This window comes from Mirounga angustirostris, unplaced genomic scaffold, assembly GCF_029215605.1.
Source record: "Mirounga angustirostris isolate CCGP_5_RB_7025 unplaced genomic scaffold, mMirAng1.0.hap1 SCAF_7, whole genome shotgun sequence".
Taxonomy (NCBI): Eukaryota; Metazoa; Chordata; class Mammalia; order Carnivora; family Phocidae; genus Mirounga; species Mirounga angustirostris.
Window position 1 is genome coordinate 64,584,417 of NW_026991715.1, and position 16,464 is coordinate 64,600,880.

Genomic DNA, 16,464 nt, shown 5'->3' on the forward strand with positions numbered 1-16,464 from the left:
ACCTAATTAACCCATCAGTAGATATAAGAAAATCATGGAAGAAGGGAAATAATATGAGTGCAGATACCCAAGATTAGAGTGAAGTCAGTTTGGATTTGAACACAAGGATGCCAGCATTTTAGTATGGTATCCTCTGACCCACCCAGCATTAAGTCTCCATTATTCTCCCTTTCTTCTTCCTTCTGAAATATCTGCCAAAACAAATGGCCTCTCTGCCATAACTGTAGGCATAAGCTGACCCATGGGTACCCCTGTGGGACATGACAAAAAGTTCAGAAGAAAGGTTATAAATCTTACTCCAGAGTGGATGCTGGGCACACTGATTATAATCTATGTACTGTCAATTCCCAGGATCCTAACCTCAATCAGCTTAGAGCTGGCACTATGTGTAATCTGCAGGTGTTTCTGTGTGCCCTGTAGTGAGTGAGTACTTTAAGTTCTCAATGTGTGGTACTACAGCATCACTATGGTAGAATGCTCTTTCTTACTCTGGATTTCTAACAATTCTAAGAAGTCACACAAAAAAGCAGAACCATATCCCTAGAAACTGAAACAGTAGGGAGATTAAGGATCCTTAAATTATTATAAACTCTTGCAGATCAATACAGTAAAAACAAATACCCCGATTAGAACATATTTTACAGTGTATCCTAAGTGACTCTTTCTGATCTCTTTGGGAGAATGTCAGAGCATATGATGGGTTAAGAAAGTCACTACTGCTTTCATGTTCAAAGAGAAGTCTGAGTTTAAATATAAAGATTATATAAATATGAAACTAAATCAAAGAAAACACATTTATTAAACAATAGAAAGACACTAGACACAAACTGGTGACAATTAAGTTCAAGGTCTATTTCAATATGTCTTTCTATAATCAATCGAGTTTCCTTCTTTTCAAGGGTATTTTTAGATGTGGTGACCTCAACAAAATCTCTGATGGAGATTTTAGGCTTCAGTCATCAGTTTCAACATCTAGTTCACATCCAGGTCTCCTTCCATTTTCAACCTGTAGGCAACTGACTATCTAGCTGCTCCTTGGCCAACACAGGAAGGCAACATACATACACACAACTTCAAGACCTAGGTCTCTTGTCCCAGGGTGCCTATAACTTCAGACATCACTTCTTCTTCAGGGCATTCAGAGAGCTAGTGCTTGACCACCTCAGAGTGACGCTCATTGCTAGGCAGGCTTCCCATGACATGTCCCCTATACAGGGCTCTTCTTTTAGGAAAATGGGAAGGTCTCATCTTCCTATTGCTCCCCTGGCCAGACCTCCTATGGGTCATGTTCATAGCCAGGCATACTTTTAAGCTCTGCCAAAGTTCTAGTACTGTCTGAAGGCACTTTATTCTGGCACCCCATGTCTGTTTTGGCTACATGGAAATCAAATAGTCACTGACATTAGTTTTTTGGTCTTCATCATGGTAATTAAATATTCATTTACAGGTATCTTGGGGTGCTTTTTAGTACAACTTTCAATGCTAAGTGGACAGCCATCTGCAAACCCCCAAAACCAAAGAAAAGAAGAATGTAAGAGTTATATCTGGGTGGGTCAAGGACCAATTGAATCTGAATTAAGTTAACTTACTGTATGGTCAGTTATATGCTTTACAGGAAGGTTTCTAGGTCAGTTGACTGGGTGGCCACTAGTCTATTTGGTTGTATGATCAACCTGCTTACTCAGGCTGTCCTTTCCTTCCATACCTCCATGCCTGAAGGTTCCTATGTCAACTCACAATTAATGTCTTCTCCAATTATTTTTAAACTTAGAAAATTTCCCCCCATCCAAGGTATTTCTTTGATATTCAGGATTTCATTATTTTAATGAAGTTTTTCATTTTGTTTATATACATAACCCAAATAAATCCTTAAGTAACTTTCTCTGTTTTAATTTATAAACTATCCTTGTCAAAGGGAAAGGAAGAGAAGGAAAGTGACATGTAAAATTGTTACTCTGGCTAAAAAGGAACGAGTGTGTGTGTATTGTGTTTATGTGCACATGTGTGCGCTCATGAACATGTGTAAGAGAGAGAGGAGGTATAGTGTGCTTTTGTGTTTATTTCATTTAATTCTTTTTTTAATTATTATTATGTTATGTTAATCACCATACATTACATCATTAGTTTTTGATGTAGTGATCCATGATTCATTATTTGCGTATAACACCCAGTGCTCCGTGCAATACGCGCCCTCTTTAATACCCATCACCAGGCCAACCCATCCCCCCACCCCCCTCTCCTCTAGAACCCTTAGTTTGTTTTTCAGAGTCCATCGTCTCTCATTTAATTCTATCTGAAGAGATATCTCGGTTTAGAGGAAAATGCACTGAACTGGGAATCACAAGTCCTGATTCTACATTCCTTCTAGTCCTGCTTCTGTCACCAACTGAGAGAGCCTGGGCAAACCACATAGCCTATGTGTCTCAGTTTCTACATCTGCCTTCTAAATTTGCATAATGTGATGCTCTAATAGTATAATATACATCAAAGCAGTAGTGCCATGGAGTTTCTATAAGTGTCCAACAATTACTAAGCTATATCATTATTGTTCTCATTAGCATGTATTTGTGCCCAATTCTGGTTTCATCCTACTGACTATAATCCTGTTACTACCTTCTCCTAGTTTTTGTTTCTTTTGGGGAAGAAGGGTTGCTTTTTGCTTCTTTGTAAATACTTCAGGCAAATTACTGTCCTATCGCTTGATATATAAGACCCTACTCTCTTAGGCTTCCAAAAAGACCAATAAACAGTGTGTCAATTTCTTATTAATGTGAATGCCAGCTCAATAGAAATCCTCCTTTTATTTGTGATACAGGCTATCAGGTTAGAGTGCCTTGAATTTATTGTCTGAAGCAGAGTGGTCACTCTGGTGGAAATGTAGGTCATACACATACTCAAAAGCCAAAATGAGATTCATAAGGGAGACGCACTTGGACCTCTGAGAAATGCCGCCCTCCTTTCAGACCACAAGGTGGCCAATTCTATGCCTAGCACGCGCTGAGCTCTATCCTGGAGAGTAGACGTATATTAATAACATTAACAACAACAAATATGAAATGTGCCATTTCAATAAATTATAAACTCTAAAAGCAAACTATATTGATTTTGACCCAGATTCCATAATAAATGGAGGATATGCAAACAACAACAAAAATATATACATATATGAATACTTACTGTATTGACAATTTCTTCCCATGAATTCACCTGGGCACTCACAGGAATAGTTAGCAACAAGGTCTGTACATATTCCACCATTTTTGCAAGGCTCAGCTTCACATTCATTTATGTCTGAGGGAAACAGAAAGAACAGAGAAAATGAGAATTATTGGTAAAAAAAATGATTAGCTATTGGAAGCTTTTAGGTCTTTCAAGTAAAACAAAATCTAAGTAATGCAATTACTTTTGTGTGTTTGTGAGTGTGTATATGTGTGTTCAGTCAATAATAGAAATAGTGCTTAAAATCAACAACTGATTAATAATCAAGTTCAAATGGAATTGAGAATCCAAATGAAAGACCAACAGAAGCAAACTTTCTCCAATCCTGAAAATAAATATGAATAGTGTGGGGAAATATTCAGTGTATCTTTAGAATTAAATCAAGCAAATTAACCCTGATAGAGAGATGAATTGGTATCACTTACAAGATCTAGAAACCTCCCCTGCAGCAACAACTGCCAATTAACACTGTCTCATTTCATCTTAATTCATTAAAATTCTAACTGACAGAGATGTTTTAGTTTCTAAATAGTTTGCCTTTGATGAATGCGATGAGAAGCAAATTACTGTTAATAGCTAAAGCTCGTTACATTAAGCAAAGTATAATAAATGTAAATGATGATCACTTCCTAATCTCATTCAAGGGTTTCTAAAATTAGGATGACTAAAGGGACTTACCTTTGATATACCATTATTATACCTCATGCAAAATCATATGAAATATAAAACATTCAGTAAATTGTACTAATTCCCATGCTAATTTTGGACAACAGATACAATGAATATGATCATAAATGAAAAAAGAAATAATGACTAATTCAGTCAAACATCCATCACTGATACACATCATTCCCTCTAAGCGCAGCACCATGATGGGTCGTGTGGGAACTAGTAAGTAGATGGATAATAACTGCTCCCCATTGCATTCTCTTCCTGTCATCTACTTCTATTGAACTCTCTCTCCTCTCTTATTCCCACAGCTCCTTACAGACCAGAATAGTATTACCTAGGAACTGTCTGTATCTGTGCCTTTCACCCTCTCACCTAAACTGTGAGCCCTACAAATGTAGCCCCTGTCCTGCACTGTTCTTTGTACCTCCATAAATGCCACATGCTATCTAGGAGACCACTGGTACCAAAAAATGTTTCTTGATAAAATTTTTAACAAAAGATCAGAAATAGTGGTGCAGACAATCTAAACAAATAGTTCCAGATGTGTAATGGACCTTCTGATACACTACAAAGTATCAAAACAGTATTCTGAAGTCCTGGGTTTTCACAGTGCTTAAAGCATTATGGTCATTAAGTTACTCCTTCAAGACCAAACAAGAACAAAACACTACAAAAGCTCTATTTTGCTCTTTCTTTTAACTTTTTTTCTTCTAAACAGTGTCTTCTCTTGGTATCAGAGTTGGTCACCCTCTCATTTTAAGCTTACTGTAAAAGTTTGGTCTAAATTTCCTTAGGCAGATGATGACTTTCCCTGAAAAAGCCATCCTTTTTGATTTCTGGTTGACTGTCACAGTTTGAGAGTAGAGACAGTTCATAACTATGTTCAGAAAGAATCTAAATAATTTGAGTATTTTATGACATCAAATAATAGGATAAAATCAGAATCTGATAATCTCTAAAAATACAACTATGTGCTATAAAATATAACAAACTCCCAAATATTTGAAACTAAAATTCTCCAGAAGGAAGGAGGGAGAAAAGGAAGGAAGGAGCCATTTATTCATTATCTGATGAAACATTTAGCTCTTTTTAGTCTTAAACAAAATTTCACTTAGTGTGGATTATCCTGGACTAACATGCAAAATATTTTCATTATGTTTTGAAAGTAGCACAAAGTCACTGTGCTATTTATTTTATAGTCAGCCGAATGTAAGGCAACAGCAATAATTGGCTACTTGGGAACATGCCTACTATGTCTTTCCTTGCATCATATTGACTACAATCTTTTTTTCAGATGAGAATATGTCAAGGGCTAATAAGTTAAATCTTCATGTTAGAGAATGCATGCCTTATTTTGTAAAGTTAGACATAACAAGTTATTATTTTATATACTTATGAGGAAGAAACTGAGTATTGATGTCTGAAGACCACATAGGGAAATATAATTTGATCTTGAAGGAAAGCTTTAATTAAGATTAACAACAGAATGGAGATGGTAGTATATTTCTAAACAGGAAACCAGAATAAGGCACAACTCTGAAGAGAAACGTTCATGGTATGACGATGTGTTCAGGGACACAAGTAGCCAGCCTGTTTGGAGTCCAGCTTGGGAAGGGGAGTGCTGAGACCCCATATCAGAGCATGTAGATAGGAGCCAGCTTATGATGAACCATTAATGCCAGTGGAGGGAACTGTCCTTTATTTTTTGGCACTAAAGACTTGGAGCCAGATGGGAGGGTGTCTTCTGTACCCTTGTACTTCAGATAGACCTAGTGAAGCCAATATTTGGTATAGAAATAAGAAATGAAGGAAAGCAGAACAGACAGACCCACACAGGATTTGATGCTGATAGGTACAACATGTGTTTCAATTCTCAGGTAAGAGGCTCTAAGTGTTTTCTCATTTTAATACTGAACTATGTATTATAAGTAAAACCAAACCCAGCTCTTGCTGCTTTAAAACATTAATAGAAGGGAGTTTTCATAGTCAATGATGTGAGAACTATCCAGAATCATTTTATATGTCTGTAAGGTATGCAGGTACTCTTGTTCTTTGCTTCCTTATTTCTTCCAAGTATTAACACAATAAATATTACTTAACACAGGTGAATGTGAATCTAATGGAGACAAATCAACCTTTGAACTTTCTAGCCATTTGATCATCAGGACAGATCTACCATCATCTAAAAAGGAAATTATAATTAAGTAGATCAGATTCTAAAATAAACAACAGTTTCATCTTTATCCAGAGGTTAACACAAGGTAAAATGAACTGGAATTGCATTTGCTGAGGAGAAAATGCTTTATATCCATGCTCAATTCTGGATAAAGAATGACCTTTTATTGCTTGTGCATTTTTTGATTTTTTAAACTAAAAAAAACCAAACAAACCTACTTTAAATTTAATATTTGTAAAAATACAAATGTTACATTAAAGGAGATATGTACTTTTAATATAGTAGCCAAAAAAGTAAAATATTTTTGCATATGTACACATCTAGTAACAGGTAGACTCAGATAACATACAAATTACATGGAAGCGTTTATATATTAGTATAATGCAGGAGTTCTTTCAGTGGTGAAGGCTATTTGCACTGTGATTAACACTGCAAGCAATCTAAATGGAAACAGACCTCAATTTGAATAAATCATGTTTAATTAAAGACTAGATATAAATGTTCACAGAATATAATGTAATGAAATGAAAACTAAACATCTTTGTAATAAATCACATACATTTCTCTTTATCATAGATCAAGACATTATCATTTCCAGAAAAAAGTCCTCATCTATTCCAAACATAGTGTAATATACTACATTCTTTTATAATCAAGAAAAATTGACATAGCAGTCCTCATACAAAATAGGAATTTCCATATTTGGTCATATTTACAGTTCATTTATAATATTAATAGCTATCATTTTTGAGGTTTTTATATGTATGACTGCTTCATGAGAATGATTTAAAAAAAAAAAAAACAGCCTCATTCAGAATTGGATTTTATAATTAAGACAACCAGCTGAGTTCTGATCCCTCGTTCCAAAAGCACAAAACTGCTACCTACCATCTTGTCTGACTGAGGACAATGACAAGAGCTGAACATGGATTTCCAGATATAAACACATGATGCTTTTTAAAAAGCAAGGTAAAGGAAGAAAGGAGAAGAGAGGAAGGGATGAGAGAATAGATAATTGGTCACAACAGCATGCATTTCTTTGAAAGAAAGAAGTGCTCCACAAGGATTTCAGGCCCTTTGCTCTGTTGTAACTAATTACACAAATTCATTCATACTATATGCGTAACTTAGACTCTGTACCTTTATCATTATGTTGTACTTAGCCTATCTTATACAGACTTATAAAGGTGTGTTGGTAGTCTACCCTCTTAGGCTTAGGTTTTTACTAATAGAAATAATGTCAACCCATACACACTTTGGAGACTTCACTATAAGAATCCTCTTCCAGGAATTGACAAACACATATTCATAACATCACTCTGAGTACTCATGACCTTATACACAATTGCATCCTGAGAAGTGTTCAGTTACTCCTAGTCTTTTTTTCTGGATCTTGTCAGACCCATCATTGTGCAAATTATAGCCCTAAAGCCCATGAAAATGACTTTGGAGTGGTAGGTTAGAAAGAATTTTTGAAAATCAAAATTATATTTGTTAGTTCCTTATTTGAGACTTCAAAAAAATGGCTTCCCTTGGGCATAATTTCTTGCTACAGAAACCATGTCACTTCTTTTCAGATAATTATATTTTAATATTCAGTAATCCCATTCTTCATTATAGACTCTACTAGCTGGCCAGAGATGAAATGGAGATTTCTGGAGACTAATTCCCTGGGACCTCCTCTGGAGACTTTTAAATTTACTTGATTAACTAAATAATTAATTAATTAGTTTCAAATTGTCTCACATTTGTAATATGTAGAGTAGGAGGTATAGAAAGTACCACCCCTGGTCCATCAGTGTCCCAGTTCATCCTTGAGTTTACCCAGAGTCCTCAGGTTGATGCCATGTGGCCCCAATAGTGCAACTACATTTATTTGCCAACCTGGCTTAGAGTATTTTGAGTACTGACCATTTAGAGAAGGTCATCCAATTCTTCTTGGGGTAGAAATCCATCTAACCTCCTCTTGAGTGGAGACAAAGATAATTTAATTGAATCATGAAAATACCTCCCAAGTACATCCAGGCCCATGAACATCAAGAAGGAACAACTAATTTTCAGGCTGAGCACCCTAGTTTTCATATATTAAAAGGACACGATGATAAAGCCCTTCTTTTTTTCTTTGCAAAGACATAATGTCTCAACTTCCTTATTCCTTTCTCTTAGGCTATCTTTTCTCCAGCAGTATTGTTATTGACTGTTAATTAGCCAGCAGAGCCTATTTTCAAGAGCCTGCTATTTTTGATCCTAACAACCCATCTTCCCTGGGCTCCCCATCAGCTATTAAATATTCTCCAGACCTCCCAAGAGTGACTGACTTTTAAAATTTGAACTTTTATTTATTTTTCTTATCTAAAGCCTATGGTTTTTCAATTTTTCTTTTAAGTCTCAATAAATTATGATGAATTTCTAGAAATTCCATTCTCCCACTCAGATACTGAATTAAATTATGCCATAATCAGAATTATCTACAGGATTTCCCAGTCCTTTCTGGGCCCAATTCACTAGTAATTAATTTTAAAATAGCAAATTAGAATCTGAATTCTTTAATCAGAACATATCACAAACCTTTTTATAATAACATTGATAACCTCCACTTACCTAGAACAATAGTGTAAAACAAACAAACAAACCCAAGTCTAAGAGAAATTTATCCCTCACCACTTACTAACAAAGATGATACTCTCTGCTCATCTGTATCCTGGCATCCTAGCATTTATTTTGAGATCTCAGTTTAGATGCAAAAATCTTTGCTACTAGTATCCAGGTAAAGTCCAATTCTTCAGGATGTTTGCATATAAAATTTTTCCAGTGGGGCTTTATTTCACTTATTCAGATATTTGGCTACTAAGATAAGATAGCTATTCCAAGGTACTTATAAAGAAAAAAACAAGTGAGATAGAAGAAGGGCTGGGGGAGGGGTAATCAAGAGGGTGCTATACTTCAAATATTTGAGGCCTTGAAAAAAAATCAGAAATAAAACCTATGTAAAAAACATATAGTAGAAGCCAAAAAGAACCAATGTCTCTGGTAAAATATGGACCAAAGAACAACCTCTCTCTAAGGATATTACCTCAGGGGCATGCAGCATAGTAACTTCCTTGCAATAGATATTTGTTGATTGGTAGAAAAGAATGAGAATATTAGAGACCTGAAGAATTGTCAACTATACTGTAATAGTGAATGCCTTGGTTGGGGCAGGTGTACCAGCCTACCTTAAAGGGGTTCCAGTAAGGAAAATGAAGTTAGGACAATGCTTGTTTTAAAAGCTAGAACTTTAAAAAAAAATAAAAAATAAGTAAAAGCTAGAACTTTTATTTTACTTTTTTAAAGATTATTTATTGGACAGAGAGAGAGAGAGACAGAGAGAGAGTGCACAAGCAGGGAGAGTGGTAGGCAGAGGGAGAGAGAGAGGCAGACTCCCCGCTAACCAGGGAGCATGACACAGGGCTGGATCCCAGGACCCTGTGATCATGACCTGAGCCGAAGGCAGACGCTTAACCGACTGAGCCACCCAGGTGCCCGAACAACTAGCACTTTTAAAACATACCAATGCAAAGGCCCCACACCAGAGATTCTGATTTAAATGGACTTGGGTGTAACGAAGGGAGTAATATTGTTTATACAGGAGTTCAGGCAAGTCTAAAGGTAGAGTTGACAACCACCATGTAGAACCTTTGCTCATTCATCTATTCATCCTTAGTTTTGTGTTATGTTATAAGAATGAAAAGATTAATAGCTCCTTACGTTTCTCAAGGCTCTTATGGTATAGTAGGTACTCAAAGAAATAATCCAGTTACAGTAGAAAGTAACAAGTATCCTAACAGGAGAATGAATGCATAGTTTCTCAAAAAAATTTAAGTATCAGTAACTAAACCAGTCTAGGAGACTAGGGAATGTTGGATTTTAGAGGAGTCTAGCTGACTGGTGAGAATGCTTCTGGGTTATCTAGAGTTATAACTAATTACTCTGTAAAGTTATTTTTCTAAATTAATATGCATCTCATTATTCTACAGATTTGAGGGTGACTCCTCATTATCTCATAGTTCTTTGCTCCAAGTATGAAGTCATATATTTCCTAGCTTCTTACCTTCCTACTTTTATTATGGTATGTTATTATATATATATATATATATATATATATATATATATATATATATATATATATATATATATACATTCATAGTAACAATGTTTTATCCAGAATTAACTACTATGTTCTGTCACCTGCATGTCAAATTTGTTCACTTGCAGCTCTCTGTAGTTTTAGTGGTTCAAACTGATAATCAGCTAGTTTGGATATTTTTCTTTTAGAATGAGTAATCAGAAACTCATAACTGGTTAAGATGACGTTTATGCTGGAAGCATAACTATGACTCATATGGTTGCCTTTACCCACTTATTCACTCACTTACTTATTCACTCATTAAAATTTTGACGAACTCCTTCCATGAGTCAAGCCCTAAAATATATGACTGGATACATCAGTGAATGGGGATCAGTTCCTTTTCTAAGCCATCTCATCTTCTGTAATTCCATTCAGAAGAGAGATAATTATAATAAGACTGTGAAATATGTGTCCTACACTATTACACATAAAAGGTACTGAGAACACAGAACAGGCAATGGCTTTGCCTAGAGGAGATGTGGAAGATAGCTTACAGAAGGTAGTATGCGGTTGGTGCTTACAGGATTAGCAGGAATTTTTTTAGTGGGAAGGAATATAAAAGAACACAATGTTTTCGGAAAGAACTGAATACTTTTAGATGTCTAGATAAGCACAGGGACTATGTGTGTGGAGCTACTAGGGACAGCAGTTACTAGGTAGTGTGGACAAGATTTTTATGGCCCTACAAATCAAGTTAAGGAGTTTGAACTTTAGTCTTTGGATCCTGGGGAGTTAATAGAGAATTGAAGAATGTGAAAGGGGGCATGGGATTGAAGAGATCTTTATTTTGGAAAGCTCATTCACATACCTAGAATTTCATTACTGGGAACATTTTGGAAAAATAATTCAAAATGTCAGAAAGGAATTTTATGTGGAATCCATACAACTCAGACCACATAACATGATGGCTATGGCCATGTACGTTTAAACATTTAGTTTGGTGTGAAACTAAACATACAAACTCCTTAATATTTAGGGTTGCCAGATTTGGCAACAAAAATACAAGATGTCTATGCAACATCTGGCTTATACAAAAGAAATAGTTTATCTGAAATTCAAATTTACCTGGGCATCCCGTATTTTATCTGGGAATGCTGCTTGAATTGTCAACCAGAATGTGATTTCTCCACATTTTCTTTCTTTCCTTTTATATAAGCACTTTAATTTTCAGCATATGGTCATGCTTTCCATTTTGTACATTCAGCAGACCTCAAGGAAGACCACCTGCAGTGGAAAATTATTATTGACAAACGAGTCTTCCTCAGGCTTTTGCTAACACTAAAATTTGTTGCTTGCTTTCTGCAGAGTGGTTTATAATCTTTAGAGTTTAGAATTACCTTTATGTAAGCCTCAATAACACAAATATGAACAAACAACACTTCAGGATGACAATGGATTGACAACAATGAGTATATCCACCTACTTGTAGATTACTTACTATGTGCCAAATATTTTTCTAAGTATTTTATATGTAACATGACACCCTCGTGAGCTAGTAACTATGAACATACCATTTTGCAGATGAGGAAATTGAGACATTGAAAATGTAAATAACGTGCCCAGAGTCACACAGGTGGTAAAACTGAGATTAAAACCTAGAAGATTTGTCTCAAGAATCTATGCTATTCACCAGTACATTTCACCCCCACTGCAAAGTATTAGTACTCCCTCTTCCCCATTACTTCATACTTCCTTTGGGGTTCTACTCTATTTGCTGAGGACAGATATGGGATAATGTATGGTCCTTGATCTCAAAATGTTTATAATGTCTTAGTAATATTAGCATCGATGCTTTAGGTCAAAGAATCCAGTCCTAAAAATCTCAGTTATATATTTTTCCCCCAGTTCCTTTATTTCTCTTGGAAATTTTTCTCAAAATCTTAAGTGATTTGGGCTTAATGGGCATCTGTTCTAATTTTATTCCTCTCTACTTAGAAACAGATTTCTTTGGCTCTTATATTCTTTTATACATGCTTTTTAACTTTACATTCAGATGAAATAAATATTTGTTTTAGTTCTTCCTTTAGAGAGGGCATGGATATATTTTATACCTATACAATTGAAATTTTTATTGTTCAGGGGTGATAATCCACATTACTTTAAAATCTTTATCTGAAAGACAGCATACATACAGAAAAGCACGCAAAACAATAAAGTTAAATGAATCATTGTTAAGAGACAACCTGTGTAACCAGCACCAAGGTCAAGCACAGTAACACTGTTAGCACTCCAAAAGCCTTCACGTGCGACTTCCATTCATATCTCCAGCCTCACAAAGGTAACCCATCTCCTGCTCATGAAGGCAGTCAAGGACTCACTCTTTGTGTGGTTTATAATTTTACTACTTAAATATGCATTCCTAAAAGAGTATCATTTATTGTCTATATTTGAACTTCAGAGTAAAAAAAAATCATTCAGTATGTGTTCTTTTGTTTGTGGTTTCATTCACAATGTTGTTGCAGGTGGGTGCAGTGAGTTCATTTTTGTTGCTTTACAGTATTTCACAGTAAAATGTACCATGATGCATTTTCCCTTTTATTGTCAATGGCATTTATGTTGTTGCTAGAAATAAAAGCGTCAGTGAGCATGCTTGTACATATCTCTTGATGCACAAGTATACTGATATGGGGGGGGAGTATACCTGAGTGAAATGGCAGAGTCATTCATATGCTTTAGTAGCTAATGCCAATCTGGTTTTTAAAGTGCTTGCACTCCTATCAGCAATTTAATTCATAACATTGTTGGTGATAAAAATGGCATGAAACTTGCAGGTAACCACTTATTCTACTTCATATACAAGTTGTAAGTAGAAAGACTTAACACCAGTATCTCCCTTTAAGGTATATTTTTAACAAGAGAGGCTTGTTAGGGAACAAATTAGAACTTTCAGTTCACTGGGTTGAATTATTTTTCCCTTCAATGACTGTGGCTTCTTTAAAAAAATGAAGACAGTAACTTATGCTAAAAATAATGAACCAATGAAGGCACGTAAACAATGTCACATTTAAATCACTGGTACTGCTACAAAGTTAAATTTTGTATATACAGAAAAATAATTTCACTTAGTTCTAGAATTAATTTCTTTTTTTTAATTTTTTAATTTTTATTTTTTTTAAATTTTTTATTCTTATGTTAATCCCCATACATTACATCATTAGTTTTAGATGAAGTATTCCATGATTCATTGTTTGTGCATAACACCCAGTGCTCCATGCAGATAGAATTAATTTCTTAAAAAGAACTCTATGAATCAACTCTTACCTACAGATACATGTAGACTCAGATAATAAAATAAGAATACTTCCTGCTCCTACATTTTAATATCTTTGAAATTTTGTTATAGGCATAATTACAAATGTGTTAAAATCATGAATTCTGTTACACTTCTAAAACTACCGTGAACATTACATGAGGTAATTTGTGGTGAAAATCTTATAAACTGGAAGGACTGTAAAAAGAATGATCGACATTATTATAATATGGACTAATCTGTATACATATTGTTCTATAGAATGTTTCTTGATTATGTTGCTGAATGAAATGTAGGTACATTATTAATGAGACTTTCTGTACACAGATATTTCTACTTTTGGGGCTATCATCAGAGTAAAATAAATGGGTTGCATTTTCATAAATATTCTACAGAAGAGCAGCCCTCCCTTGGAGAGGCATGAAAGATATTATTTATCCACATAATTGCAAGGCCCATGGAAATTTTGATCCACCGAATGGGATAATTCAACAGATACTCTTAATATTATTTCTTTCTAAAATGGGGACATTCACTATTTTTTTTTAAATGAGAACATCAACGCTATATATTTTGGCTGACAGATCACTAAGTGCTAGAGCTGAAAGACTTAAATTATGGCTGGTAAATATGGAGAACACTCTTTTTAAATTTCATTTCAGTTCCCATCAAGGTGAAAGAACTGAGTGGCTCTATTTCCCTTAATTTGAGAATCTCATCTACATAATTATAGGAGGTTTCCTGGATTCCTGGCAGACCTGGAGGCAACAAAACATCTGCCACACTCAAAGCCACCATGGAAGAATCTGCTTCGAGCAACCAACTCATTACTCAGGGCCAAAAAAGCACTGCTTACGAGCCATTACTTTCGATATTTTATTTTTTTCTCCCATACTTATTATTAAGTATGCCAAATGGGCATTTTTTTTTTTCATTAAAATCTTGGGATTCAAGAGAACTTCAGTTTCTGGCCAAGACATAGCCCAGATTTGTCCTCCTGTCTGAAACAACCAAAAAATTAAAGCAGACAAAACATATGAAACAACAGTTTTGAAGACACTGGACATTAGGAAAGAAAGGACAATAATAAACCAGGTGGGTCTTACAATTACTCAGGTTTACTGCCTTAAGAGGGATTCCAGGCTGTGGCGTAGAGAGGAAGAATCCAGGTGGAGCCTAGCCAGCCCTCTGAGATAAAGACAAAGAGCTGAGAGGAAGGACACAGAGAAAGCCCACAGGAATCTGCAGAGCACCCATTCAGGAATTCAGCAGAGCATGGATCAGTTCATGCCAGTAAGGAAACTACTGAGGAAGGAACCATCTGAGTGGGCCAGAGGGTGCAACACTGGAGCTCCCCCCAGGCTGGGGACTCAGAAGAACTTTGCCTCAGTGGTAGAAAATAATTAGCCTAGACTAAAACCTCACTGGTCCCACCTAGCAAATCTTATAAGCAAGACCCAGAAAGATCAAACTGTTTTCAAGTAACTTGACTGTGTAAGAGAACAAAACTCCAGAAGCTATAAAGGACTACAGAGTACCTAATACTCAACAAGGTAAAATTCATGTCTGAAATCCAGTCAAGATTAATAGGCATGCAAAAAAGTGGGAAACACACTAGATTTTAGAATTAGCAATGATATTAAAACAGCTATTATAACTATATTCCATATACTGAAAATGTTAGATACATGGAAAATACAAAAATACGCCTAAACTGAACTTCTACAGATGAAAACTATAATGTGTGAGATGAAAAATATACTAGAAGAAAATAAAGATTAGACATTGTAGAAGAAAAGATTAGTGAATTTTTAAGCCATAACAGAAACTATATAGAGTAAAACACAGGAGAGAAGAAAAAAACTAGACATCATGGAGTTGTGGGACACATACACAAGTAGCCTAAAAGAGATGTGAATGAGGTCTTTGAACCAGAGGGGACAGAAAAATATTTAGTAATGGCCGCACATTTTCCAAATATGATGAAAACTACACCTACAGATCCAGGCAGCTCAACAAATTCCAAGCACCAGAAACATGAAGAAATATCACAAAGGCACACCATGATAATAATTATAAAAAATGATTCTGTAGATAATTATAGTTTTTTCAATAAATTATGCTAGAACAACCTAATATCTATATACAAAAAACAAAAACCAAAACAAGGAACTTAGATCCACATCTCATACCACATACAAAAATTAATCCAAAATGGATGGTAGACCTTAAAGGAAAACCTAAAACTAAAAAAAAATAATTATAGGAGAAAATCTTTTGGGGCCTAGTTTTGGCAAGGTTTTCTGAGATACAACATCAAAAGCATGAGCTATTAAAATTAATAAATTATACTTTATCAAGGGCGCCTGGGTGGCTCAGATGGTTAAGCGTCTGCCTTCGGCTCAGGTCATGATCCCAGGGTCCTGGATCAAGTCCCGCATTGGGCTCCCTGCTAGGTGGGGAGCCTGCTTCTCCCTCTGCCTCTGCCTCTCTCTCTCTTTCTCTGACTCTCATGAATAAATAAATAAAACATTTAAAAAAATTATACTTTATCAAAATTATAAACTTCTGCTCTTCAAAATCAATTTTAAGAGAATGAAAAATAAGCCACAGATTAGAAGAATATATTTATAAATCAAATATATTTACAAATCAAATATAAATCACCTATATTCAAAATAGCTACAGATCTCAAAAGTCAGTAATAAGAAAACAAGTGACTCAAAACAAAACAAAACAAAACCAAAAAACCCTGGGAAAAAGATTCAAATATACTCTTCACAAAAGGATGTATAGTAAGAATGGCAAAAAAACATATGAAAAGGTGTTCAAAAGCATTTGTCATTAGAGAAGTGGAAATTAAAACCAAAAAGATATTATCACACAAATATTACAATGGCTAAAATTAAAAAGACTGACCATATCCTCCTCCATATCCTCAGGGAGGATGTGGAGGAATTGAACCCTCGTATACCGCTG

At 35.2% G+C, this 16,464-nt stretch overlaps 1 protein-coding gene across 2 annotated transcripts in view; it reads right to left on the reverse strand.

Moving 5' to 3' along the window:
* The window catches only part of EDIL3 (EGF like repeats and discoidin domains 3), a 392,992-nt gene that overhangs the window by 164,899 nt on the left and 211,629 nt on the right, over positions 1-16,464 (reverse strand). For both annotated transcript variants that reach the window (XM_045897839.3, XM_045897830.3), the window contains one exon: positions 3,178-3,291. In XM_045897839.3, coding sequence (XP_045753795.1) covers positions 3,178-3,291 — 114 coding nt within the window. The remainder of the gene's footprint in view (positions 1-3,177; positions 3,292-16,464) is intronic.